We start from the raw sequence: 25373 nt of genomic DNA, 5'->3' as shown, positions 1-25373 counted from the left end.
ACCTATTTCAAAAAATAGGTAGGTTTCACCGACACCCCGTTTTCCGGAAACGGACGTGAAGGGGTTAAGGCATGAACGATAAACTACTCGAGTGTCATGATATAAGACCACCGAAACCGTTGGGCGCCATGTTGCAGGGTTTCTGTACTCACACAGAACTGTGCACAGAGGAGTGGAACCTCGGCAAATTAGGATGTACCAAAACTTACCTTAGCAACCAACTCACCCCTTACCGAGCTAGCTACAGTGTCTCATCGGACATATCAAACACCCAATGTTTAGACAAACCAGAACATGAACTTACAGTACCTCAGGGTACGTGGGACTCATGAACACTCTTTCGTTATATTATCATTACAAACCAGAACATGGAGTAAAGAAGACACATGTGCATTTGAAATGTTTATTTACTAATGCCGTCTTCTCAGGCGCAGTATCTTAGATAATACAAGTACACTTATTATCAGTAGCAAAATTATCAGCATAGTTACTAAGACATAAAAAGCGAATGGTGACAGCATGTTAACATGCTGTAATGAATAAGAGTTAACAACACTTATATCTCACCCTCCCTGACACATATATTATATTATTAGCTAAGAAGGTCTCTTTGGGTTGTTTTAGGGCGGGCCCATACCTTAGTGTCCTAGCATGAAGGAATCACATCAGCATACACCAGCTCTCTCTGCATGTGCACCGCATCAAGTGTGTTAACAATTCTCGTGCAAAGCAATATCAATCCCGCCTCAAGCCCAAGTTGGCAAAGGCTGCACTTGTGTTATGACTATGAAGGCGTGGAGATCAGACCTCATAACAATTCCATATCGTGTTGCTCCTGAAACTTCAGCACTCTCCGTGCAGACATGGTTTATTAAACAAAACTGATATCAGAGCAATAACATATTATTCTCACATACACCACGGCAAACCACTAGGTTGAAAGCTAAGTCAACAATTAAGGGTCGTGTGCAGAAGTTGCAAGAAAGGAAAAATGGCGTTTAAATCTCAAATGTACCTATGCTAACTTAACACGATATAAGGATATATAGGAGCTATACAACAGTCTCTTTCGGCCAAAGTACCCACTCTATGGAACAACCTCCCTGACAGTCTGCGTCATACACAGGACCTCCGCATTTTTAAGAAATTGCTTAAAACGCATCTCTTCAACCAGCCCTCTTAATTACTCTTTATTTTCGAAGCCGCAGTCTGCCTACGTGCCAGGACACTCCAGAGTATTAATGCACGCTATAAATCATCTATAACATAACATAACATCTATAACATAACCTCAAGCACCTGAAACTGGCTGAACATACATTGAGAACTGAAGTTGATATCAGTAGAGAACTGGGTACTGTAAAGAGCACTTACTCTATGGAGAGAGTTTGTTTTACACCACACTGTTTGCAAATAGTAAACCTTTCATAAGAAATACACCACAGAATATTAAAAAAGCATCCACTAAGAACTGTGCACACTCTATGCAATAGTTGTCAAAAAGACATTATTTTCTAAAAATAACCAAGATCTGTAGGTGGTGAACATCCTACCACCTTCACCATTTACACTGTCCTGAAAAATTTACAGATAGCCTATCTTCTCCACCAAAACAAGTATATGTATATTGGCTATTACCTGGTATACACACTCTTCTAATAATATATGTAGAAATTGTCATGCTGGCATGATTCTGTCTAATAACTCAAGACTGCTTACAAAACAAAGGGGGTCATTAGGATGGCGGGAGGACTCTGTAGGATGCATCCGCCACACTGGGGGGCGCATCCTGCATTCTTGACATTGCGGCGGGCAGTGCTCTCAGCACCACCCACCGCAATTCCAAGAAGGCATGTTATGCAGTTCCATGCAAAACGTGGCAGGCACCGTGTAGTGCCTGCCATGTTGTGCATGGAAGTGCAGGGGGGTACCATAGGTACCCCCATGTGCATCCCCCACCCCCCAGAATCCCTGGGGGCCCACTACAGGCCCCCAATTACGAGAATCGCATGCCTTTCCGTGGCAGCATTGCCACCATGGAAAGGCAACACCCCGCATGCAACATAACATGGATGGCGGTGTCTACCAGAAACCGTCACCATATTAACTGCTTTTCCGCCCGGTAGGCAATCGGGCTGATTGCCTACCAGCTGACGGTCATTCTGTCTCCGGGGTCCCCCCCCGCCATGGTAATGTGGCGGGGGGAATTGGCAGGCGGGCGGGCTCAAATGTCGGGCAGATCGCCACCGCAATGCGGGCGGTGGCGATCCGTCCGACATGCTAATTGGCCCCACAGTATCTACTATGTACAATCTTACTCCTGTTGAATACTTTTTCTGCAGTACTAAAAAACCTGTCTGGAACATCATGAACAGAAGTCATCAACTGCACCTGCACACAGTGTTAATCTTGAATACAAAGATTTATAACGTGTTCAATACCTCTACACACCCATAATGCAGTAGGAGCAGATATATTTTGTAAGCACTTCCACCCATTAGCTGGACCCATGCTATACACAATTAGGTAGACAAGTAATATGGTCCTTACCCGCCACTATCTAAACTATAAAACAAACTAGTACACTCATTGGATGATGTCATCAGTGATGTCATCAATGATTTAATTTGAGATGTAATTAGTGATGTCATAAATGATGCCATAGAACATGTCATGAGTGAGGTCATATGTGAGGTCATAATCAGTGCATGGTGAGGGAGCAAGTTATAGCTAGAGCTGCTAAACTATACAGTTCAAGATGTATGAAATGACGTGGAAAAGATCTATTAGTGTACAAAGCCCTGCCTCTCTAGAATCTCTTTTGATTTGGTGATTGTATGTATCACAGAAGCATCCACATGATTAATTTGAATAAACTGATTTAAAAAGCAACATGAAATAAAACTGTCAAATTAATTTAGAAACATACATTAGATTTGATTTAAAATGTAATTTTGCCAGATTATTTTTCACTGAAAGTTCTGATCAAGTATTTGTAGAGCATCATCAGTTATGTGTGTCATAGCTGATTCAGTGCTGTAACCTGCTCTGAAGCCAGATTGGTGTTTATCCAGAAGATCGAAGTGGTCAATGTGTATTGTCAATTGATGTAGTACGCATTTTTCCAGGAGTTTGGCTAGAGTAGGGCTATTGGAAATCGGGCGATAGTTGTTGAGGTCCATGGGGTCAGCTGTGGATTTTTTGAGGATGGGTGAAACCTGTCCTACTTTGAGAATGTCAGGGATGCAGCATTGAAGGAGTGAGCTGTTGATGATTTTGGTCCAGAGCGGCAGGATCAGTGGAGTTAAGTCTTTAACTGCGTTAGCGGGGAGAGGATCGGAGATGTGGTTGGCTGGCTTGAGGGTGCTGAGGATCTTGCCTATTGCTTCTTCGGTGTAGAGATGAAAGGAAGTCCAAGCTGCGTCATTTTTTAGTTCCAATTTTGAGGTGGCAAAATGTGGCAACGATGGAAGAGTAAGGGGTGTTTTGGTGCGAGCGCTTGAATGTAGGGTAAGGTCGTTGAGTAGGTCTTTCTTGATATTTTCATTCTTTAGAGTAAAGAAGGTAGCAAATTCTTCGCACGTGGGTTGAGTACGATCGGTATCTTGTGATCGTTGAGGTTCATACTTAGATTGTGTTTTGATTAGTTCAAAAAGCTTTTTGGGGCGGTTTCTTGCTTGGTCTAGTTGGTGGGTAAAAAAGTCTGTTTTAGTGCGCTTGATCTTTCTATGATACGCATTCCTCTTTTTCTCGTAGAATTTTGAGGTGCTTGGCGGATGGCACTGATCTCCAAATGCGTTTGGAAAGATCTAAGAGAGCGTCTGTCATCATTCAGCATGTCATTGTACCAAGGTTTAGAGTCTTTTGAGGATACTCTCTTTAGTTGAAGCGGAGCAGCCTCATTGATAAGGGAGGTCAGCGAGTTGAGGTAGTGGTTGGTGAGGTCGTGAACGTTGGAGAGGCCAGCCGGTGGGTTGAGTAGTTTAAGACTGTAGGCGGGTAACGAGTTGGGGTTGAGTTTCTTTAAGTCTCTTTTCCATATCTTCGGCTTGGTGAATTGAACTGAGTTGAGTTTCACGATTTCCCTGATAGAGAAGGTGATGATATGGTGGTCTGACCAATCACAGGGTAGGATTGAGTCAAGCTGAATGGAGTCATTTTTGGAGATTATTAAGTCCTATGGTTGCGCCTTTGTTGTGTGTGGGGCTGTTGCAAATTTGGGTGAGGTCTAGCGCACCAATGAAGTTTTTGAGACTATTGACCGTTGAGTCGATGAGGTCATTCCAATGGAGGTTGAAGTCGCCTAGGAATATTTGAGTGTTTTGTCGTCCGGTGTTCGTTGTGACCAAGTCCATGAAATGTTCCGTGAATGTGAGGTTGTCGCCGGGTGGGTGATAGATAATGTGTAAAGTGCAGATTGGAGTATCAGTGCTAATGATGTCAATGCACATGTATTCGCAGGTGGAAAGTGTAGGGGATAAGGCTCTGTTTACTGAGATGCTGCTGCGATGTATGCACGCGATTCCTCCCCCCAGCTTACCGCTCCTATCCAGTCTGATGATGTCATAATTTGGTGGAACAAGAATGTCCAGGAGGGGTGAGGAGGATTCAGTTAGCCATGTTTCTGTTAAGACGATCAGGTCAAGCTCTTGTGCAATGATGAGGTCGGCAATGTCTACTGCGTGTCTAGAGGCCGATCTACAATTCATCAAAGTGCATCTAAGACGTGGTGAGATGAGGGAAGGGGTGGGATCGAGTGTGAGTGTGATTCTTCAAAGATTATTATCGTTGATTCCCCTATTGATGCGTGTGGGGGACCTGTGTGTATTGGGGGGAATAGTCGGGATGGACGTGTATGCAGGAGAGATAGGAGGGGTGAGAGGAGGTATGTAGGAACGCAGAAAGGAGTGTATATCACTCTCCGACAGTAGGTTGATGCTTCGTATTGGGCGGGTAGGGAGATTTGGGGCTGGCATGGAATTCCAGATGGGGAGAATATGATTGGGGGTGAATGGGTGGCGAGTTGGGGGCTTACTTGATCTGGGTTTATTTGCTGATCTAATGTACAATGATTGTCTAGATATCATCTCTTTAACAGTGCGGAGTTCCTCTTTGATTTGGTCGAGTGAAGACATAATCACATCTAAACTCGCATTTGGTGCTGTTATGAGGGTTGAGGGTGGATGTGATATCTCATACGGTGTGATATCGGGAACGGTTGTGAATGGGGGGGGTGGCTGAGGTGTGTGTGTTGGTGGTTGAGCCTTAGCCTGGATTTGTGAGCGGACGTAGAGTTGTAGATGGTAATGTGTATGTGGATGGGGGATATGTTGGTGCGGGTGACCGAGGTGTTGGAGTGGATTGCTGGTGAGTGGGCGAGATGGGTGTGGTTGGGAACTGAATTTGGGCTGGGGTCTGAGATCTATCATCCATATGTGCCGGCAAGATTTCTGCATGGTGGAAGTGGGGTGTCTTCTCGTGTGATGTCGAATGAGGTGTAGTGTATCGGTAGGGATGTGTAGGTTCTATGTTGTGGGCGGCGATGTGAGGTACGGATAGCGTGATGCGAGGGAGGGGTGAGGGGGGAGAACGGGTGGAAGAAGAGTGTGTGTGTGGTGTTGCGTTAGTGCTAAGTGGAGGAGACGTGAGTAGGCAAGGAGAGGTGGGATGGGGTGCGTTGGAGGTGGGGTAGTCCGGGAGGGAGGGGTGAAGGTATTTGGTGCTTGTGGAAGATGGGGATGAGGGGGGGATAAGGTTGGCGGAGGGGGATAAAAGTGTGATGACATGTGAATAGGCTGTGGGAGGGGGCTGGGTGGTAGTGCGGGGATTGAATACCTGGTCTTTAATGATAGGGAAGATGGTCTCTAGAAGATTTAGATTGTGATCGGTGGATTGCAGGAGGATAGTTCAGTTATTGTAGATGGTAATGGTTGCTGTAGCTTGGAAGAGCTGTGATGGTGCAATAGAGATTGCAAGGCCGTGTGGAGATTTTCTGGTGGAAGAGACTGAGAGTAGTGTTAGGAATGCTTTCTGCCATTGGGCTCTTCGTTTGGTGGGGAAGATAATATTATTGGTTATGTTACCGTTGTGAATAGAGAAATAGGGGTCGGCGAAGAGGGTTTCAGGATGCAATTTTATGAAGTTGTGCTTGAAGCGTTTGGCGGCTTTTTGTGTAAGGTGTGGGGGATAAATGATATTGAATGTATGTTTGCCTGCGGGTTCCATGATGCGTGTTTGTGGAGAATGCGAGGTGATGAGGCGTTGTGGATGTGTAAGGGGGTAGGGAATCGTAAGGGGATGGATGTGAGGTAATAAGGGTCGAGTTGTGAGTGCGCGCGGATGGGAATATCTGCGACTGTGCAAAGTAGGCTGAGGTGAATGAGTGGGACTGGGGCTTCAATGATATGTATAGCCTATAAGCAGGGGTTGGAGGTCAAATGTTGTGAGATTTTATCATGAAGGTGCAGACTAGGGATAGAGAGATACCTGAGAGGGGGTGAGGACACAGGGTGGAAGGGAGCGACGGGTCTTTGGGAGCTGTTTGAGTCTGTGTTGAATAATACTGCAGCATTGGGGATGATAGGTACATTTTGCATTTTGCATTGCGATTACATTTATTTCAGATTAATGTTTTACAGCAATGGTTTTGAACTCATGATAATCATACTAGCTATTACCATTGCAAATATTAATAGCTTATATCACCTTTACTCTCTTGCTAGAGAACATATGTCCTCATGAGTTGTGGTCGTGTTGATTTATGAAACACATCCTCATTTGATGCTCAGAAAAGTAAGTATTTTGATTGTTTCTACCAGGTTACCATATTCAAGTAAAGCATGTCTTTTTCAATGTTATATGTGGATTAGTGGTAAATGTCTGACCCACAGAGCAGCAGAATTGAGTGAAGCAATCTGTGTACACCTGTTTGTTACTTTTATCCCACATGTTTAAAGGCAGTCCATGGGGAGATGGAAACATAACTCAGCTTCAATAAAATAGGTTGAAGTTAAAACGTTCAGCCTAGGAAGAGGATTGAAAAGTCAATAAAAGATATAGAGAAAGAGAGAAAGCAATGAGCATGATAATCAATCAACATACACATGAGACCTCAAATAAGGATAACATCAAGTTTGTGAATTACCATTAGATAAATACATGCTACCCCAATTAGCGAAACAATACAACAGAGTAATCTACCAGATATTGGGCCAGATGTAGGTAGCCCAATACCGGTCGGTAACGGCCGAAAATCGGTATTTTCGGCCGTCACCGACCGGTATTGAGCATTCGGGATGTAGGAGACCGAAAATCGTCCGATTCGGTAAAGTTATCGAATCGGTAATCATTCCGAATCGGATAATTTACCGAATCGGTAAATTTACCGAATCGCAACGGTTTACGAATCGGTAAATTTACCGAATCGGTATATTTACCGAATCGGTAAATTTACCGAATCGGTAAAATACCGAATCGGTAATCGGTAATTATGAAGTGGTAAAATTGAATATGGAGATGTAGGTAAGCTCATAAATACCGAATTTGCTTCAAATTCGGTATTTAAGAGTCGGTATTTACCATGGATTGAAATCAGGTGGTAACCAGGTGCAACCTATAAAAATGGACCCAAAATGCAATTCTTCTTGCACAATGGCGGCATTTTATGTCATTGCAAGACGGCTACGGCTACAGGAGGAAGGAGAGAGGGAATGGCAGAGACAGGAGCAGGTCTACAGGCAGAGGATCACCCTGTTCATGCTCACAGAGGCAGAGATTCTCCAGAGGTACAGGTTGGCCCCAGACACCATCTTGGACCTCATCAGGGACCTCCAACCACTGTTGGAGCACACTACCCCAAGGGCACACGCTATTCCACGCCACATGCAGGTGCTGTGCAGCCTACACCTGCTTGCATCTGGGAGCTACCAGAGTGTGGTTGCTGCGGTAGGTGGGATGACCCAGAGCAGCCTGTCACGGTTCTTCCACAAGTTCCTTGACGCCATGTTACAGAGGATGGACCATTATATATCTTTTCCTGCAACCCCTGCAGAGCTGGTCCAAACAAAATATGACTTTTACCAGATGGCGCGTTTCCCCCATATCATTGGCTGCATTGATGGCACCCACATTCCGATTTGTCCCCCTGCTGCCACGGAGTATATATACAGAAATAGGAAGTCCACTCACACCATCAATGTGCAGGTGATCTGCAATGCCAAGTGCGCCATCACTGACCTTGTTGCCAAATTTCCTGGGAGTACCCACGACTCCTTTATATTCCAGAACAGCGGAATCTATTCACGGCTGACAGCAGGGGAATTTGGTGAAGGATACATCCTAGGTAAGACACAGTGTGCGACCCCTTTAACACCTATTGCAGTAAGAAGTGCATGTATGCATGCGAGTAATGTATTCCCATTTCCTTTTAGGAGACAGTGCATATGCCCTCCGCTCCTTCATACTCACCCCTTACCTCAACCCCTCAACACCCAGCCAAATGAGGTATAACAGGGCCCACAAGAGCACCAGGAATGTGATAGAGCGTACCTTTGGTATCTGGAAAAGCAGGATCCGGTGCCTGCACAAAAGTGGAGGTGCACGGCAGTATACCCCTATCACCTGCTGTAAGATCATTGCTGCCTGTGCTATGTTGCACAACCTTGCTGTGCAGAAGGGCACTGAGGTGGAGTTGTCAGACTTTGATGATCATGACGACGAGATTGCTGTGCCTGAACCACAACCTGCTGGAGTGTCAACACCAAGTGATGGCAGATACAGACGTGAGGAGATTACACGCAACTATTTCTGAGTAAGTAATGAGACACAGACAGGTTGAGTATGCGACCAACGTATTTTAATGGTGCCACAACGTGCAAGCACTTAAGTACAACAAACTAAACATTATACATTTGGGGACTGTATGTCCCGGGTAACTTCACCCATGACCGGTAATGTCACTTGCGCCCGCGCTTCCCTGAGCCACTAGGATGTTGTTCGCTTTGTTCAGCGTGCCCTGCAGCCTCAGCATGGCGCCTGGTACTCCTCAGTGTCTCCACAATAGTGCTTGATAGGCTGCTCCAGCTACTAGTGTCTTCAGCCTCTGCCACGTCCAGGGCAGGATTCTGTGCTGTGTGTGAAATCAACATTGCCTCTAGTGCACTTGTCATTCTGGCCATGCCCCTGGTGACCTCAGCTGTATTCTGTGTCAAAGCCTCCTGCATATGTATGCCCCTCCTGCATAGCAGGGATGTGGCAGTGGCCAAGCGATTGATGGCCGTATTGTGGGCACGGGCATCCCTGCGCATTGTGTGTGACAGACTGTCAAGTTTTGAGCACAGCTGCGTAATTGAATTGCTCATCTGCTGCATCCCTGCTGCCATGTCAGTTGATTTTTTTTGCAACCTCTTTATTTGCCTCCACAATGTCTCTCATGCCTTTCCCCATGTCTCCTATTTGCACATTCAGGGCTTGGATGGATTTGCCCTGCATCCTTTGAATGCGCACAATGCTGCCCCCCAGCCCACGGAACACAGAGCCATCACCACGTCCACCTGCACTGCTGGGTCTGCGTTGTTTCCTGCGAGCTGTGACTGTCTCATTTGTGGACTGCAGTGCTGCTGAACTCACATCTACTGTGAATTGAGCCTCACTCCCACCCTCTGCTGGCTCCATTACTGGTAGTGGGGCCACGACACGCCTCCTGGCTGGTGGGGTTGCAGGAGTGGACTGGAGCAGTGTTGGTGAAGTTTCTGGTGAGGATACCAAGGAAGGGGTTTGGGAAAGCTGTGGGGAGTGCAGCAACACTGGGGTATGAACATTGTCATCTTCATGGGAGATGCCAGTCGTGTCACCTTCCTCCTGCGAGGCTTGCACTTGGCTTGGACCTGCTTCCTCACTCTCCTCCCTCGCTGGTGCAGTCCCTTCTGTGTTAGTGGGTCGACTGCCTGATTTAGCCCCTAGGTATGAAAAAGCGTATATCATCTGAGTGCTACAGTGTCACAGTCACTACAATAAATGCTTTACACATTTAACTTTTATTTATCTGCATTACTTTCACTAACTTGCTGATGTCTGCGCTGTTACACATGGTTTTACATTTGCTGACTACACTTCCCATAATGCATTGCTCCTGTGTAGTGATAGCAGTACTGAACTGGGGTTTGGTTGTCCACAAAGGATAAAGGGAAGCAGGTTGGTATGGGGTGTAAAGCAGCGCATGCGTCTTACCTATTTTTGTTGCAGCTCTGGCTGAACTGTCCACATCTCCCAGTCCACAGACGCTGTCTGCCTCAATGGTTGAGGCCACCAACTCCTCAAGGTCAGTCAGGGGGGGCGCTGGGTTCCTGCCTCCACTGGTTAGGCCAGCCTGCTTGTGGATTTCAGCCATTTTTTTCTTGGTGAGGCTCCTGAGGTCATAGAATCTTTTTTTGAGATCCTCAGTATTCCTGGGTGTGACTCCCACAGCATTCACCTTTTCAACAATTGCCAGCCAGATTTTTCATTTGGCAGACTCAGGAACAGTGAGGGAGTGCCTGCCAAAAAGTTTGATGTGCACTCTCACTACCTCCTCCACAAGAACCTGCAGCTCCATGCTGCTGAACTTTATTTTCCTCTTTCTGTCTGCCTTCTGGCTTACACTGCTGCTTTCCATTTTTCAGTTTGTAAAGTTTCAACAAAAAAAAACTCTCCCTGCTGCTCTGTGTCTCTGCTCAGCTCCGACTGCCTCTCCAGAACCTTCTAATTAGTTGCAGCTGCCTGGGTAGCCACTTCCTGGTAGGGAGGGGGAGGGTGGTAGCACCTGATTGGCTGTTCTCTTAAGTTTCACTTTTGCTTGCTTTCCGATTCAGATTTTACCGATTCGGTATTTACCGATTCGGTATTTACCGATTCGGTATTTCCCATTCATTCCTATGGCCCTTTTGTCCCATAGGAATGAATGGGAAATACTGATTCGGTAAGTACCGATTCGGTAAATACAGAATCGGTAAATTCCGAATGTCCGATTCCGAATTTTACAGACTCGGTAAAAAATACCGATTTTTTATCTACATCTCATTTACCGATTCATGAATACCGAATCGGTAAAATTCGGTATTTAAGAATCGATTTGCCTACATCTGGCCCATTGTGTTTTAAATGTTGTCTGACAAAAGTGTGGTGGCTAGAATATCAACAACCACAATAAAGAGAAGACAAGTATATACAGGTAAGCATAGATTTATTATTCATATATACTTGTATGTGTGTGTGCACATATGTGTGTGTCACTGTAGACTCTGTCGAGGTGGGTGCTCACTAATGTGGGAGTGGATTCCCACGTATTATAGCCACACTCCAGAAGAATTTTCAAGCACTCCAGTGTTTTTTTCCCAATGGTTATTTATTTACTTGTGCAAAGAAACTAAAAGCAGCGTTTCAGCTCCACGCCGTGATCACTCTGTTTTTTTCATACCTGCCACTTTTTAAAAAGGTTCAAATGTATTCAAAGTGCATACAAATGTTTCAGCCACCTTGGCTTGTACCAACATTACATTCTATTACGTTATTTAGTGTCTTATGTGGGGGCACATCAGCTGGGAAAATGTGTCCTTCATACCTGAATCGTACAAACTTCATATATCATTTAAATATGATTATTACTTTGAAACAATCTACTCATTAACTTCCAAGATTATATGATCACAATATATTATTATGCGTGGACTCATTACCAAAATTCATGTTCTTCCTTTTCTATTAAAGTACCAGTGCTTATTGTAAAGATCTAATTTCTTATTTAAAAAATTCATTATGATGCAACATTCATGCCCTGAATAGGCCGATAAAACTGGTATCTTTTTCGATATCATGCATACCACTAATTTAGCGATCTTCATCTTACATGAAGAAACTTGTTCTAAATGAAGACTACACATCCCTCAATACATCGAATTGAAAATTCATCAATTACCCAACATTACTTTCAAATAATACTCTGCCTCATAATATAAAATAAATCAAAAGGATCATACACAAAGGAACCAACAACAGCTAAAAATTAATACAATACCATTTTTGAAAGCCAATAAGTCAAAGAAATAAAGTCAGACTAGCAGGCAAGTTACTTTTAAAAAAGAGAAGAAGTGATGTAAAATTTTATATAAGGTGCTATGTGACATCATTCTCCTATGGGCTCTGTTCTGTATTGGCTAGCTCCATTTTCCCTTGTTGACCCTAACTGAGAGTCTCCATTACGTAGCTCAGTGTATAGTTTAGTCCATTATAGGATAGGGCCTCTCCTTTAAATATTGGGATTGTAGTATAAAATTGTACTTTTTATTTCGTATTTCTGTATGTAATGAATGATGTTTTATATATCTATCTTATGTGGAATTCTTCGGAATTCTAAATCATAATAAATACTAATTGAATTGAGAGTCTCCATTAACCCAAATGTATGGCCAGTTTCTCATCTCTGTGGGGGTCTTAGTCTGTAGATTTATATTAAACCTGGACTCCAATCTGCGCAACTTCAATACCCTATTACCATCTCTTTAATGGGGCCCTACTCTAACCAAGGATTAACACTTTCAGAGATTGGAACTGCTGGCATGTGCAGCCTGAAAATGCCTCACCACTGGGTATATTTGATCTCCCTTTGTTATTGCACGCATATGTTTCAGGATGCATTTTTTTGTAGGGTGTACTGTGCTGATGATATATTGTGTAATGCACTGACATACTAACCAGTACACCTTCTGGTCAGATATACGGTTACTGGCCTTTTGTGCCTGGTATTCTGTAAGAATTATCCTTCTCACTGTTGTTGCATGCTTAAAATCATATGTGGATAAAATCCTGTTTCAGACAAACTTGCTTTGGATGTAAAATGGCTATGGACTGAAGAGTCTCTCAAAGAAGTGCTTCTCCTATATGGGATTTGTAGATGTGTGTTTAATGTATGGCCAATTGTATTATATGATCTCAAAATGTACCAATTCCTCCAAAAGATTCTAGAAAGTGCAGCTGTATCTGTTGAAAATTAAGTTATAAATCTCACCTTAAATTCTTCTTAAGTTTTGTTCTTATCTACTAAAAGGTCCTGATGTGAATATTGCTTGACCCTCTCTTTGGCTGACTACAATATTCAGAGAGGATACTCTCTGACGAGAAACCTCTCAGTCATTTCTACTTGCAATTTATTGAAATCCTTACTATTGCTACAATAGCATTTGGTATGGAGCGACTCCCCGTAGGGAATGCTCCATTCCATACTCTTAGGGTGATTACTGGCACCATGTAAAATACTGTTTAACACAGTGGTTTTTCTAAATAGGGTGCTACCAATGGTGTTAGCTTTAACAGCTAAACTTAAGTCAAGGAAACTGACCTCCTGTTTACTCATATATATTGTGAATCTCAAGTTCAGGCCATTTTGGTTCAGAATGCAAATATACCCCTCAGCCTTGTCCCATTCTTCTTTCCAGACAACAAATATGTCATCAATATAGTGCGCCCACAGTAAGACATGCTACATCCACTCACTTAGGTGACCTGCCCATGCCACCCACCTTTCCCATTAGCCCACAAACAAATTTGTGTAGCTTGGGGGCGAAGCAGGTGCCTATAGCAGTCCCCTGTTTCTGTATGTAATATTGAACCCCAAACAGAAAAATATTTACATATAGACAGCATTTGATAAGATGTAAAATCATTTGATTATGTTGGTAATATTTGAGATGTCTGTTCTTAAGAAAATACTTAACAGCTTCAATGTCCTGTGTATGTGACACACTTGTGTATAGACTTGTAATGTCTAGAGTTATCAAAATGTATTCATTTTCCCTATCAATCCCTTCCAAATGTCCTTGGTGTCTCATATGTATGAGCTCAAGCCTTTAACAAAAGGTAACAAATACTACTCAATATAAAAATATGCATTTTCCAACAGGCTTGATCTGGAATAAACAACTAGATGACTTGGAGGGCGAGTTGAATGTTTGTGAATCTTGGGGATTTGATAAAAGGTGGGTACTTGTGGGATCTCACAACTAAAAAATAGATATTCCTCGTATTTCAGTATCCCTTTATCATGCCTGTCAGCAAGCATCATTCAAAATATGCCAATCATTCCCTCATCCTCCGATTTGTGGATGGGTTCGTAGCACTCCATATCTGACAATTAGCTCAAAGCTTCCTTTTCATAATATTCCCTTGACATGATAACTACACTGACACCCTTATCGGATAGCTTGATGACTATATCCATGTACTTCTCTAAATTATTCAAGGTTTTCTGTTGTTCCTTTGACAGATTATGCTTTCATGTAGATCAGGCGTGTGCCACAGTTGCTTCAACTCTTTGATGACAATATCCTGAAAAGGTATCTATGGAATTATGGGGTTTTACTGGTACAAAGGTTTAAAATTACTATGTCCACTCCTTTGTGTGATTTCAGCATTCTCTAACATTACTTCTACTGTACTGCATTTCATTAGGGAATCAGAGTCAAATGGTAACTCTTCATTCATGATTTCTAGTATTGTTAATGTTTCTAAATCCCCACAAGTTAGAATATCAGTTGGTTGCATCACAGTTCCCCAATCTTGAATCGCTTATTTTGTCCTTGTATATGTATTTTATTTAGTCTGCTTCCGTAAGAATGTGATTACTAAGATTAATGATAGTATTATCCGGTGTTGTTATTATTTCCCTGCTATTTTGCTCCTTGTCTCCTCCTGGTTTTCCTTCAGAATTGACTTCTTCTCAGTCTAGTGTTTTTCTGTATGTCTTCTTTTACGTTTGTCTTAAAAGTCTGTATTCTAAAAAAAATCTATCCCCACTTCCTGCAGATTCTGGTCTGTATGTAGTGTCACTCTCGGATTTATTATCCGTAGTATCCGTTCCAATCTCGGATTCAGAAGTTTCCTTAGCCTCTTGTGTGTTGAGATTTCTAGACTTGTAGAGTTCCCTTCTGAGCGCTTCGTACCATTTGGCAAATGCCAGTATTCTACCTGATTTGTAGTCTTGGTTATCCCTTGTAAACTTCTGTTTGTGCTGTTTAATGTCCTCTTCATAAGCCGCTGATTTTCCTTTCATCTGTCCCCTTAATTCTTCTATTTTCTCTTTGTCTTTATTTTGTGCCAATCTGGCCTCCAATATTTGTATTTCTTTTAACAGCTTCTCCCTATCACTCCTTACATATTTGATCAGTATTGTACCATGCTCATGGAGGAGGCTGCTGTGTGTTCTCCCCATTCTTTTTTAGGAGAAGAGGGTCTGGATTTTCATATGCTGAAATAGTGTACATTCTGGGACCTCTGGGTACCCTTCCTACTTCCACATAGCTTTGAAGGGATGTGCCTTCCCACTACTTCCTGATTTCTCTTTCATATAATTTTTCTAATTTATGAAATTTTTCCTTCAGCGTGCCAGATTGCGACTTGTGTCACTCTGAATGCTCTTATTCATTGTTTTTATTTACATTCTCCAAATATGTTGGCTGCTGCTAACCTCTGTACCGCTTAACTAAACATTCAAGTTCAAGTTCAAGTTAGAGCATTTATATAGCGCACTACTCACCCAGAGGGTCTCAAGGCGCTTGGGGAGGGGGTTCATTATTTGTCGAATAGCCAGGTTTTAAGTTCTTTTCTGAATGAGATGTGGTTTTGAGTAAGGCGGAGGTGAGAGGGGAGTGAGTTCCAGGTCTTGGCAGGCAGGAAGGAGAAGGATCTGCCACCCATGGTGGATTTTCGGATGCGCGGGACTGTGGCGAGGGCTTGATTAGACGATCTTAGTTGGCGGGTGGGTTTGTAGAAGGATAGTCGAGTGTTGAGGCATTCGGGTCCTAGGTTGTAGAGGGCCTTGTGTGCGTGGGTGAGAAGACGGAACGTAATTCTTTTGTTGACGGGAAGCCAGTGGAGGTCCTTTAGGTGTCCGGTGATGTGATCTCGGCGAGGGATGTCCAATATGAGTCTCGCTGATGAGTTTTGGATGCGTTGGAGTTTTTTCTGTAGTTTTGCTGTGATTCTGGCATATAGTGTGTTACCATAATCCAGCTGACTCGTGACCAGTGCGTGGGTCACAGTCTTTTTTGTTTCGAGGGGGATCCAGCGGAAGATCTTTTTGAGGATGCGAAGTACGTTGAAGCAGGAGGATGAGACTGCGTTAATTTGCCTGGACATCGAGAGAGAGGAGTCTAGGATGAAGCCAAGGTTACGTGCGTGGTCTGTGGGAGTGGGTGCTGTGCCCAGAGTGGAAGGCCACCAGGAGTCGTCCCAGGCAGAGGGTGAGGATCCTAGGATGAGCACTTCAGTTTTGTCTGAATTGAGTTTTAGGCGGCTCAGTTTCATCCATTCGGCTACTTCTTTCATGCCTTCGTGAAGATTGGTTTTGGCGGTGTTCGGGTCTTTGGTGAGGGAAAGGATTAATTGGGTGTCGTCGGCGTAAGAGATGATGTTGAGGTTGTGTTGGCGTGCGATGGATGCGAGTGGGCTCATGTAAACGTTAAAGAGGGTGGGACTAAGTGATGATCCTTGTGGTACTCCGCATATGACTTCTGTGGCTTCTGAGTTGAATGGAGGAAGTCGGACTCTTTGAGTTCTCCTGGCTAGGAATGAGATGATCCAGTCCAAGGCTTTTCCTTGTATGCCGATGTTGCTGAGGCGTTGTATAAGGGTACTGTGGCAGACCGTGTCGAAAGCGGCGGAAAGGTCGAGTAGAATGAGGGCCGCAGTTTCTCCGTTATCCAGTAGTGTTCGGATGTCGTCTGTCGCTGCAATGAGGGCCGTTTCGGTGCTGTGTTTGGCTCGAAATCCGGATTGAGATGGATCGAGGGAGTTGTTGGATTCAAGGAAGGCGGCGAGCTGGCTGTTGACGGCTTTCTCAATGACTTTGGCAGGGAATGGGAGGAGGGATATGGGTCGGTAGTTTTTAAGTTCAGAGGGGTCTGCTGTGGGTTTCTTCAAGAGGGCGCTGAGTTCGGCGTTTTTCCAGCTTTCTGGAAAGGTGGCAGTGTTGAACGAGCAGTTGATGACATCACGAAGATGGGGTGCGATGATGGAGTCAGCTTTGTTGAAGATGTGGTGGGGGCAGGGGTCGGTTGGCGAGCCAGAGTGGATTGAGTTCATTAGGCGGATGGTGTCTTCAGTGGTTATTGTGTTCCAGGCGCTAAGGTAGTTAGTTGGCGGAGTGGTATCTGAGGGGTGTGGGGAGGGTTGATCGTTGGGAGTGTTCTCGAAGCTGTTGTGGATGTCGGCGATTTTGTTGTAGAAGAAGGAGGATAACGCGTCGCAGAGGTCTTGGGAGGGGGTGATGTCGTTAGATGCTGCGGTGGGGTTGGTGAATTCTTTGACGATGTTGAAAAGTTCCTTGCTGTTGTGGGTGTTGGTGTCGAGACGATCCTTGAATGCTGATTTCTTGGCGGATCGAATCAGTTGGTGGTGGTTGCGGGTGGCTGCCTTGAGGGTGGCCATGTTGTCGGTGGTTGGGTTTTTTCTCCATGTTTTCTCCAGGGTGCGGCATAGTTTCTTGGATTTTTTGAGATCATCATTGAACCAGGAAGCCTTTTTGCTGGCTGATTTGATCTGGAGCTTTTTCAGGGGTGCTAATTCGTCAGCACTGTGGGTGATCCATTGCTTGAGATCGGTGGCCGCTTGGTTAGGGTCCAATGAGAGGGTGGGAGGATTTTGGTTGAGTGATGATAGGAGTTGGTCGGAGGGGATTTTGTTCCAGTTTCTCCGAGGAATGGGTTGTGGTCTGTTGTGTTTCAGGGTGATTTTGTAGCTGAAGTGAACACAGCTGTGGTCCGTCCAATGGAGAACTGTGGTGCGATCGAAGGAAATGTGCTTGCTGGAGGTGAAGATAGGGTCGAGCGTGTGTCCGGCTACATGAGTGGGGGTGTCAACAAGTTGTTTGAGTCCGAGATTGGCCAGGTTTTCCAGCAGGGTGGAGGTGTTGCTGTCGTGTTTGTTTTCAAGGTGGAAGTTGAGGTCTCCCAGCAGAATGTAGTTCTCTGAGGTGAGGGCATGTGGGCTGACGAAGTCGGTGATGTCATCACTGAATTGAGTGCGTGTTCCTGGAGGCCTGTAGATGAGGGTGCCTCTAAGTGTGGTCCTGGGGTCGGTGTGGATCTGAAAGTGGAGATGTTCGGCGGTTGCGAGATTGTCGTCGGAGCTGGTCGTGATTTTGATGGTGTTCCTATGGATGATGGCGATGCCTCCTCCTGTTTGGTTGGAGCGGTCTTTGCGGATAATCTTGTAGTCGGCCGGTATGGCTATGGCGATGTCGGGTGCTGATGATGTGTTCATCCATGTTTCTGTAAGGAAGGCGATGTCCGGTGACGCAGTGTCGAGTAGGTCCCAGAGTTCGGTAGCGTGTTTGTGGACCGAGCGGGTGTTAAGCAGGATGCACTTCAGGCGGTTAGAGTCGGAGCTGTGTATGGAGGAAGTGGATTTGGTGAAGGTTCTGAAGCAGTTGAACTTGCAGGAGAGGCAGGCGAATGGGCCGTGGGTACGTCCTGGGGTGGCTTCGCAGCATTGTGGTGTGCGTCCGGGGTTGAGGGTGAGGAGAGTTGCGGCATCGTATGTGAGTCTAGTGGGCTGGGTACGGCGGGGGGCAGGGGGTCTGGCGCTGGGCGCGGTCCGGGCGCGGACGGGCGTAGACGGGCTTACTTTGGCGCGCCTTCGGCGCGGCCGTAGCGCGTGGACGCTGCACGTGGGTGCATCTGACATAAATGGAGAAGTGGAGGGGGGCGGAGCGTGGGAGGGGCAGCTGGGAGGCGGGAGCGAGGTGCAGGGAGGGTTCAGGACGGGCCGAAAACAAGCAAATGGCCGTCAGGTAAACAAATGCTGCGAGGGTCTCCTACAGCAAGAGCTAGAATGGTAATGGAGCGCTATGGGGCAAGATGATTTCAGGGCAGCAGAGGAAGCGCTATAATAAGTAAAGCCAGAGAGCGCTGAAACAGTACAAATTGCGAAGCACGCCACAGCCACAGTTCAAATCTAAATTGTTGTAGGCAGCAAGCAAGTACAAGGCACAGCAGCGTTGCAGAGCGCGGCGCGGTTATGTAAATAAATAATTTAATATGCGAGCCTGAAATCAGCCGTGTGGTACGATGCCAGGAGAGGAGAGGAGGTGGGGGAGCGACCACTTCTGGAGGCAGCAGGGCGGTCACCTTCATGTAACATTCATGTAGGTGAACAAAATACTTCTCCATGGATCCTGCAATATGCTTGAATTACATGTAACATGCCCTCAAACATCTGCCACACGGAATTGCTTTAACTACAGTCTACTCAATTCAACTCAAATGGCAGAGTGGTAGGGAATTACCCACTGGAGTTAACCAAGAAGCATGAGCCTACCGACTCAAAGTTTCCCGACGCCCAACCAGTGGGAGCCAGTCTTGTTAGTCGGTCCTCCATGTAACCACCACTTCTCCATCATGGTGTTGTAGTGAGATTTCGCCCAAAGAATGCAAAAAAATGCAGCAGGTCGTGATAGCGATCTGAATTACTTCCTCCTCTACAATTCCCACTTGATTCTGCAGACCTTGTCGAAGTTGGTCCTCAGTAGTAACGTGTGAGTATATCCTCAGGTATTCCAGTAACACTCCAAAAGAAATTCCAAGCAGTCCAGTGGGTTCTCTCCAATAGTTATTGGAGAGAACCCACTGTTATTTCAGTTATTTGGAGTTATTTCAGCTCCTGGGTGCAAGCAGACAAGTCTTCCCTGCCTTTAGGATAGCTGGCAGGAAAGACATATCTATTTTCACCTGGTGGGAGATTTAAAAATGCTCCTGCAGAGTGGGAGTAGATTTTTCTTTCCCCACCAGCACGCCTACAGGCAGAGAAACACACAAAGCTCCAACCTGGCGTGAGAAAGCATAAACAGCTGCTCCTGCTCTGCAGGAGAAATGCAGGCTCATGCAGCATTTGGGGAGCTGGTTGGGGCCACGGGGGCTCTGGGGATCCCCTCAAATGTATTATTTGGTGGGTGTCCCGAGTGGGCACCTGAGCACCCACTAAGAAGGTTTCTTCTGCCCTGAGGGATGGGGTCCCCGGAGCGTTCGGACCCTTTTACCTTTATTATGCAAGTCAGCCCTGGGGGATAGGAACACAGGGGCCTTTTAAGGCTCAGGGTGGGAGGCCATGCGGTCCCCCTCCCCTTCTTAATGAAATTCAGCCCTGGGGATTTGGTCCCTGGGACCTATTAGGGCTTGGGGAAGGGAGCTGCATGCCTCCCTCCCCTTATAAATAGAATTGAGCCATGGGGAATAGGGTCCCACTCCCCTGTACACGTTTTAAACAATTCATAAGATATAAGGTATATTGAAGAAACTAATATATAGGAAGGAAACACGGTAAGATATCCTTACAAGATTCCGACAATATGAAATTTTTCAGATTTTTTTAGAAAGGTGTGATAGCAAACGCTACTTCCAAGCTGCATGGTATATAGTTCAATTGAATTGCAAAAACATTAAACACATTGGTGCAGCCTGTTGCCAAACAGACTGGCTGCCTTTCAGCTCTCCTCATCTTACCTTGCGACTATAGTTGGATGCCATACTCCGTGTGCTAAGTGCCGGCGATCCAGGGGGCATCGCTGCAGAAGCAGTGTTCCGGTTTATCAGCTGTGCTGAAGCGTTACGGTGGCCAGGCGTAGCATCAAGTTCTGTCGTGTTCAGAGACTGGTTACTTCCCCTGTAGTTAAATAGAGTTCAGAGACTGGTTATTTCCCCTGTAGTTAAATAGAGTTTTAAATCACTCAGGTGTAAATCATCATGTTTCAGGAATACAAATGCACACAGGTCGTTCTCCACTAACTAAAGAAAGGCCACACATAACATTTATGGAAATAACATTAAAAGTGACAACGTACCTCAATATTGTGCATAAAACCAGACCAAAATTACATAACTCATAAATAGTTTGCACACTATGCAAGTATTCAGGTAGTTCTCGTTATTCTGATCAAGGCAAGACCAAAACGACATACATCATTACCCTTAGTGCATGTAATGCAAGTTAGATATGGAAAAAGCACATGAATTACAATAAATACCGTTAAAAACGTAGGACACAGCGCATTTGCACTACTATTAAACTTAATGTGGTATCTCCCTCTCCCAGCCCAGGTAGACTATCTGTATACTGATGAATGCAGATGTTTCCCCTGTCACAGCCAGTCTTTCCTGCGTTGTGGGTGTCAAGAAAGTATGTATAAAGTGTAGCTGTCTCCCAAACCAGACGTATATTGGAGTTAGGCTGCAAAGCACAAAGAGTCATAAGCACAGAGAAATGCCCACTTTCTAAAAGTGGCATTTCTAAAATGGTAATGTAAAATCCAATTACACCAGTAAGTAGGATTTATTACCACTATTTAAAACATGACAACACCACTCCTTTCTGATCAGGAATTGCCACTTATAAGTATACAAGGGAATTCCCAATGCTAGCCTATGAGAGGAGTAGGCCTCACATCAGTGAAAAACAAAAGAGGCTGTCACTACCAGGACATGCAAAACATTAAAGAACATGTTCTAACTTTTACTTACACAGCACCCTGCCCTTAGGGGTGACCTATGTGTAATAAAGGGAGTTTAAGGCTTGGCAAGTAGTTTTAAATGGCAGTTAAAATGGCAGTAAGCGGTGTACACAGGCCCTGTGGTGGCAGGCCTGAGACAGGTTTGAAAGGATACTTATGTGGGTGGTACAAGCAGTGCTGCAGGCCCGCTAGTAGAATATACTTTACAGGCCCTGGGTACATGTTATACCGCTCTACAAGGGACTTACAGATAAATCAAATAAGCCAAACAGGTGTAAACCTATCATACCATGTTTAGAGGAGTGAGCACATGCACTTTAGCCCTGAATAGCTTTGGTAAAGTGCCCAGAGTCCTAAAGCCAACAAAAAGAAGGTCAGAAAAACAGGCAGATGTATGCAAACAGTTTGGGGATAACCCTGCAGAAAGGGCCAGGTCCAATACCCCTGTTTTTAATGTGAGGAAGAGTCAGCAGGTGTAGGTCAGAGGATCTCAAAGGACAGGTGAGAGTATAGTGAGAAAGCCTTTCAATTGATCAATTCAGAAGCTTGATTATGGCTTGGCTTAAAAACAGTGCAGAGTGCCTTAAACGCTTTCACTCTGGGGCACTGGTAACCAGTGCAAACAGTACAGCAAAGGGGATGCATGGCTGACTGTGAAAGTTTGAAAAGGAACCAGGCAGCTTCTTTCATGATCACCTGCAGTTTATGTAAAGCAGAGGCCGGAAGGCCAAGATAAGTGGCATTTGCTCAGTCAGTGCGAGAGAGAATTGTCACCAAAATGACTGTACGCAGTGCATAGGTTGACAGAAGAGAGGCTAGCTTCCTAACTGAACAGAGTAGGCGGATGCAAGTTGCTGTGAAAGAATTGACTTGGGGTAGAAGACATAACTGTCAGTCAACTGTCATGAAACGCGACATGAGTGTGGATTAAATGTGTGTCACTTTGCAAAGTTTTCTCTGCAAGATGACCACTTCATGCATCTGGCCCACTGTTTATTAGATGTGACGTTCAATGTCTGTAACTGCCCTCATCAAGTTTTTGCGTACTCTCCCTAGCTTTGCTTGCTGCCTATATTAGAGTGATTTGAGTCATTTGTCTTGAAGAGGAGTGCACTCTGATGCCAGTCAAGTGTCTAGGCCCTGGGAAGGCACTTTTTGGGGATCAGGGGCTCACTTTAGCAGAGGCCAGCAGGGCGCAGCCAGGTCCATTTGCAGACCCAAGCAGGTCCAGTGCAGGAGATCAGCTGAGCAGTAGCTTGGCAGCCTCTTTAGCTTGTTGTGTCCTTGTAGCTCAGAACAGTAGGTCAGCAACTGTCCTTTGGAGTCACTCAGGTTAGATCAGGATGAAGGGAGCAGGCCAAGCCTTCCTTCTCAGAGGGCAGGGCAATCCTTTGACGAACAAGGTAGGTGTCGAACAGCTAGGCAGTCCTCTAGGGAACCTAACAGTCCTTCTGTAGTGTCCACAGTCCAGGAGTGCTCTGAAGAGTTGTACTGAGGGTCCAATATTTATACTTGGTGCCAGCCTTTGAAGTGGGGGATCCCCACATCTGGTTCAGGAAAGTTCTTCCCTTTTCCTGCCGAGGCTCCAAGAAGTCTGGGGTGACTATAGACTAGTGTCAGTTTCTGCATACTGTCGGCAAACCCCTTTGGAATGTAAGTGGGGCATAGAACAGTTTCATTCCCAACTATCCTGTCTAACCCAATGTCCTCTGTCTCACTGTCTGAAAAGATTACACAAATCCCAAGAGTAGAGGCATTCATAGCCATGTGACCCAGGACACTGGCAGCAGGCCGTTGCCGCACTGCATCCCCAAATGCGATGCAGTGCACGCAACGAAATTCGTTTTATTTATTTATATGTTTACTTACCTGTAATCCTCCGTAATCCATAGATTACTACCCCCCACCCTGCCCTTCCCCCTCCCCACGTCACCGCACGGCAGCTACTCCCACCACCGACCGCTACTGATTACAGTTATTTCTTCAGCCCTCTTAAGCATCCAAGAGGTTGGTGCAAAGCACAGTAGTGACCTTTCTTGAATCAGCTCAAATAAAAGCCACTCAGCGCTCATTCAGGGGGACATCTGCTCTGAAATGTCTTTAGAGAGCCAGGTTACCTGGCTGGTTTAAACCCTGCCACCTGCCTTAACTCTACAGACTTTTTGGGGGGAGGGCAGAAGTTTTTTTTTCACCTGATCAAATTTCAATGGAAGGGTAACACAGCGTCAGACAGTCTTTCAGGTATTTTAGTAGTTGGCCAAATGTAGCTTTATTGATTAAGGACAGGACTTTGAACTTCACCATTTCTTTTTCTGAGCCTCCCCAGACAGAAGATATATGCTATTTGGGACAAAGCAAGGCAACACTCAAGTTTTCTTCACTCGCATCCAAGCAAAAATTTTCTGACCTAAATTTATCAGCCACAGGGTGTTACTATAGTCTACTTTCACCACAATAATTGCTCTGCTAGTGTTGCTGTCCATCAAGGAAAGGTCGAGATCATGTGAGCAATTTCAGACGATAGTTAGATGTAGCCACCTCCAAATTTATCTGTCAATCACTGGATGTCCATTCTTCAAATCCTTGCCCAGGTTCTTTAAATTATTATCTCACCAATTTGAATGGTCATTTACATTTCTAGAACTTTTTTTTCAGCACATGGTCTGACCCTATTAGAAAGAACTGACTAAGGCCTAATTACAAGTTTGCCGGTGCTGGAGTGGACCGGCACACTGGCGGTCTGCTCCCGCACCACCAAACCTGTGGTTGCACTGCTCGCCAGATTACGAATTTCCTCGTGTCTGGCGGGCTATTTTTGCTGATCCGACATCAGTGCCTCTGAAAAGGGGTACAGCAATGGGAACACCAAAAACAATTCCTGCACGGCATGGACTGTAAAGTCCATGCCATGCATGAACTGGGGAGCATGCACACAGGGGGCACATGTTGTGCAACCCTGCGTGCATCCCATTGCACATGGGCAACAGGGGACCATATAGGGTCCTCTTAGATTCAGGAACACCAGCCTTTTCATGGAGGAAAGACCTCCATGACACCGCTTGCGGTCCTGAAGCTTGTACTATGCATGGCTGTACCACAGCGACACCACCAGCATATTACTAAGGCCCTGACTGCCACGCCACCGCCAGGGAATGGTGGTTGCCTGGCAGCTGCGGCTTTGCATTAGTGGTCTGATGTCACAGCTCATAATGTAGCAGACGGTCCACTGGTGCATCTGTGGTTGGACCGCCACTGCCGCGCCCCTGCGAGTCTGGCGGGCCTCAGACCGCCAGACTTGAAAATAGGTCTTAAATCTGTTCTCAACAGGCGCGCAACACCCATTGGACTCACCAGGCTTCAGCCCCTACCCCCCCCCCCCCTTCGTGTGTGGCAGCCCAGGATGAGACAGATCCTGGGCACACACACAGCCACACCCGAACGTTTCACAGGTCTTTAGAAGACCATTTGAATGTTAATTAGGCCGTGCATTTGTTTCACCCCTTCTAATGGCCCCTGCAGCTCCACTGTGCCTACTGATTAAAGGTTCAGCCCCCCCCCCGGAATTTTTTCTTACCCCCCCCCCCGAAATTTGGTTCTAGTTGCGCCTCTGGTTCTCAATCACTCATTGTTGGATGTGAGCTATATTTTATTAATAATGCACTGATCTAAAAGCAGTCAATGTAAAGGGTAGATTTACACTTTAAACTATAGAGCAGAGATACAGGACGACACAAAACATGATTCACTGAACTATGAACAATCAACCGCTGATAAACCTTGAGAGATTCAAATACTTATTAAACATTTGAGATCCCTTGGCAGGACAATAAGCCATAATATTTAC

The 25373-nt window shown here is 45.3% G+C and overlaps 1 protein-coding gene across 1 annotated transcript in view; it reads right to left on the bottom strand.

Annotated features, from left to right (window-relative positions):
* The window catches only part of SYTL5 (synaptotagmin like 5), a 684371-nt gene that overhangs the window by 300828 nt on the left and 358170 nt on the right, over positions 1-25373 (bottom strand). Inside the window, exon 8 of the mRNA XM_078658261.1 lies at positions 20526-20685. Coding sequence (XP_078514387.1) covers positions 20526-20685 — 160 coding nt within the window. The remainder of the gene's footprint in view (positions 1-20525; positions 20686-25373) is intronic.

Source organism: Lissotriton helveticus, chromosome 8 (genome assembly GCF_964261635.1).
Source record: "Lissotriton helveticus chromosome 8, aLisHel1.1, whole genome shotgun sequence".
NCBI classification, from domain to species: Eukaryota; Metazoa; Chordata; class Amphibia; order Caudata; family Salamandridae; genus Lissotriton; species Lissotriton helveticus.
Note: the sequence above shows the minus strand (reverse complement) of the source record. Positions and strands in the feature narration are given on the sequence as shown.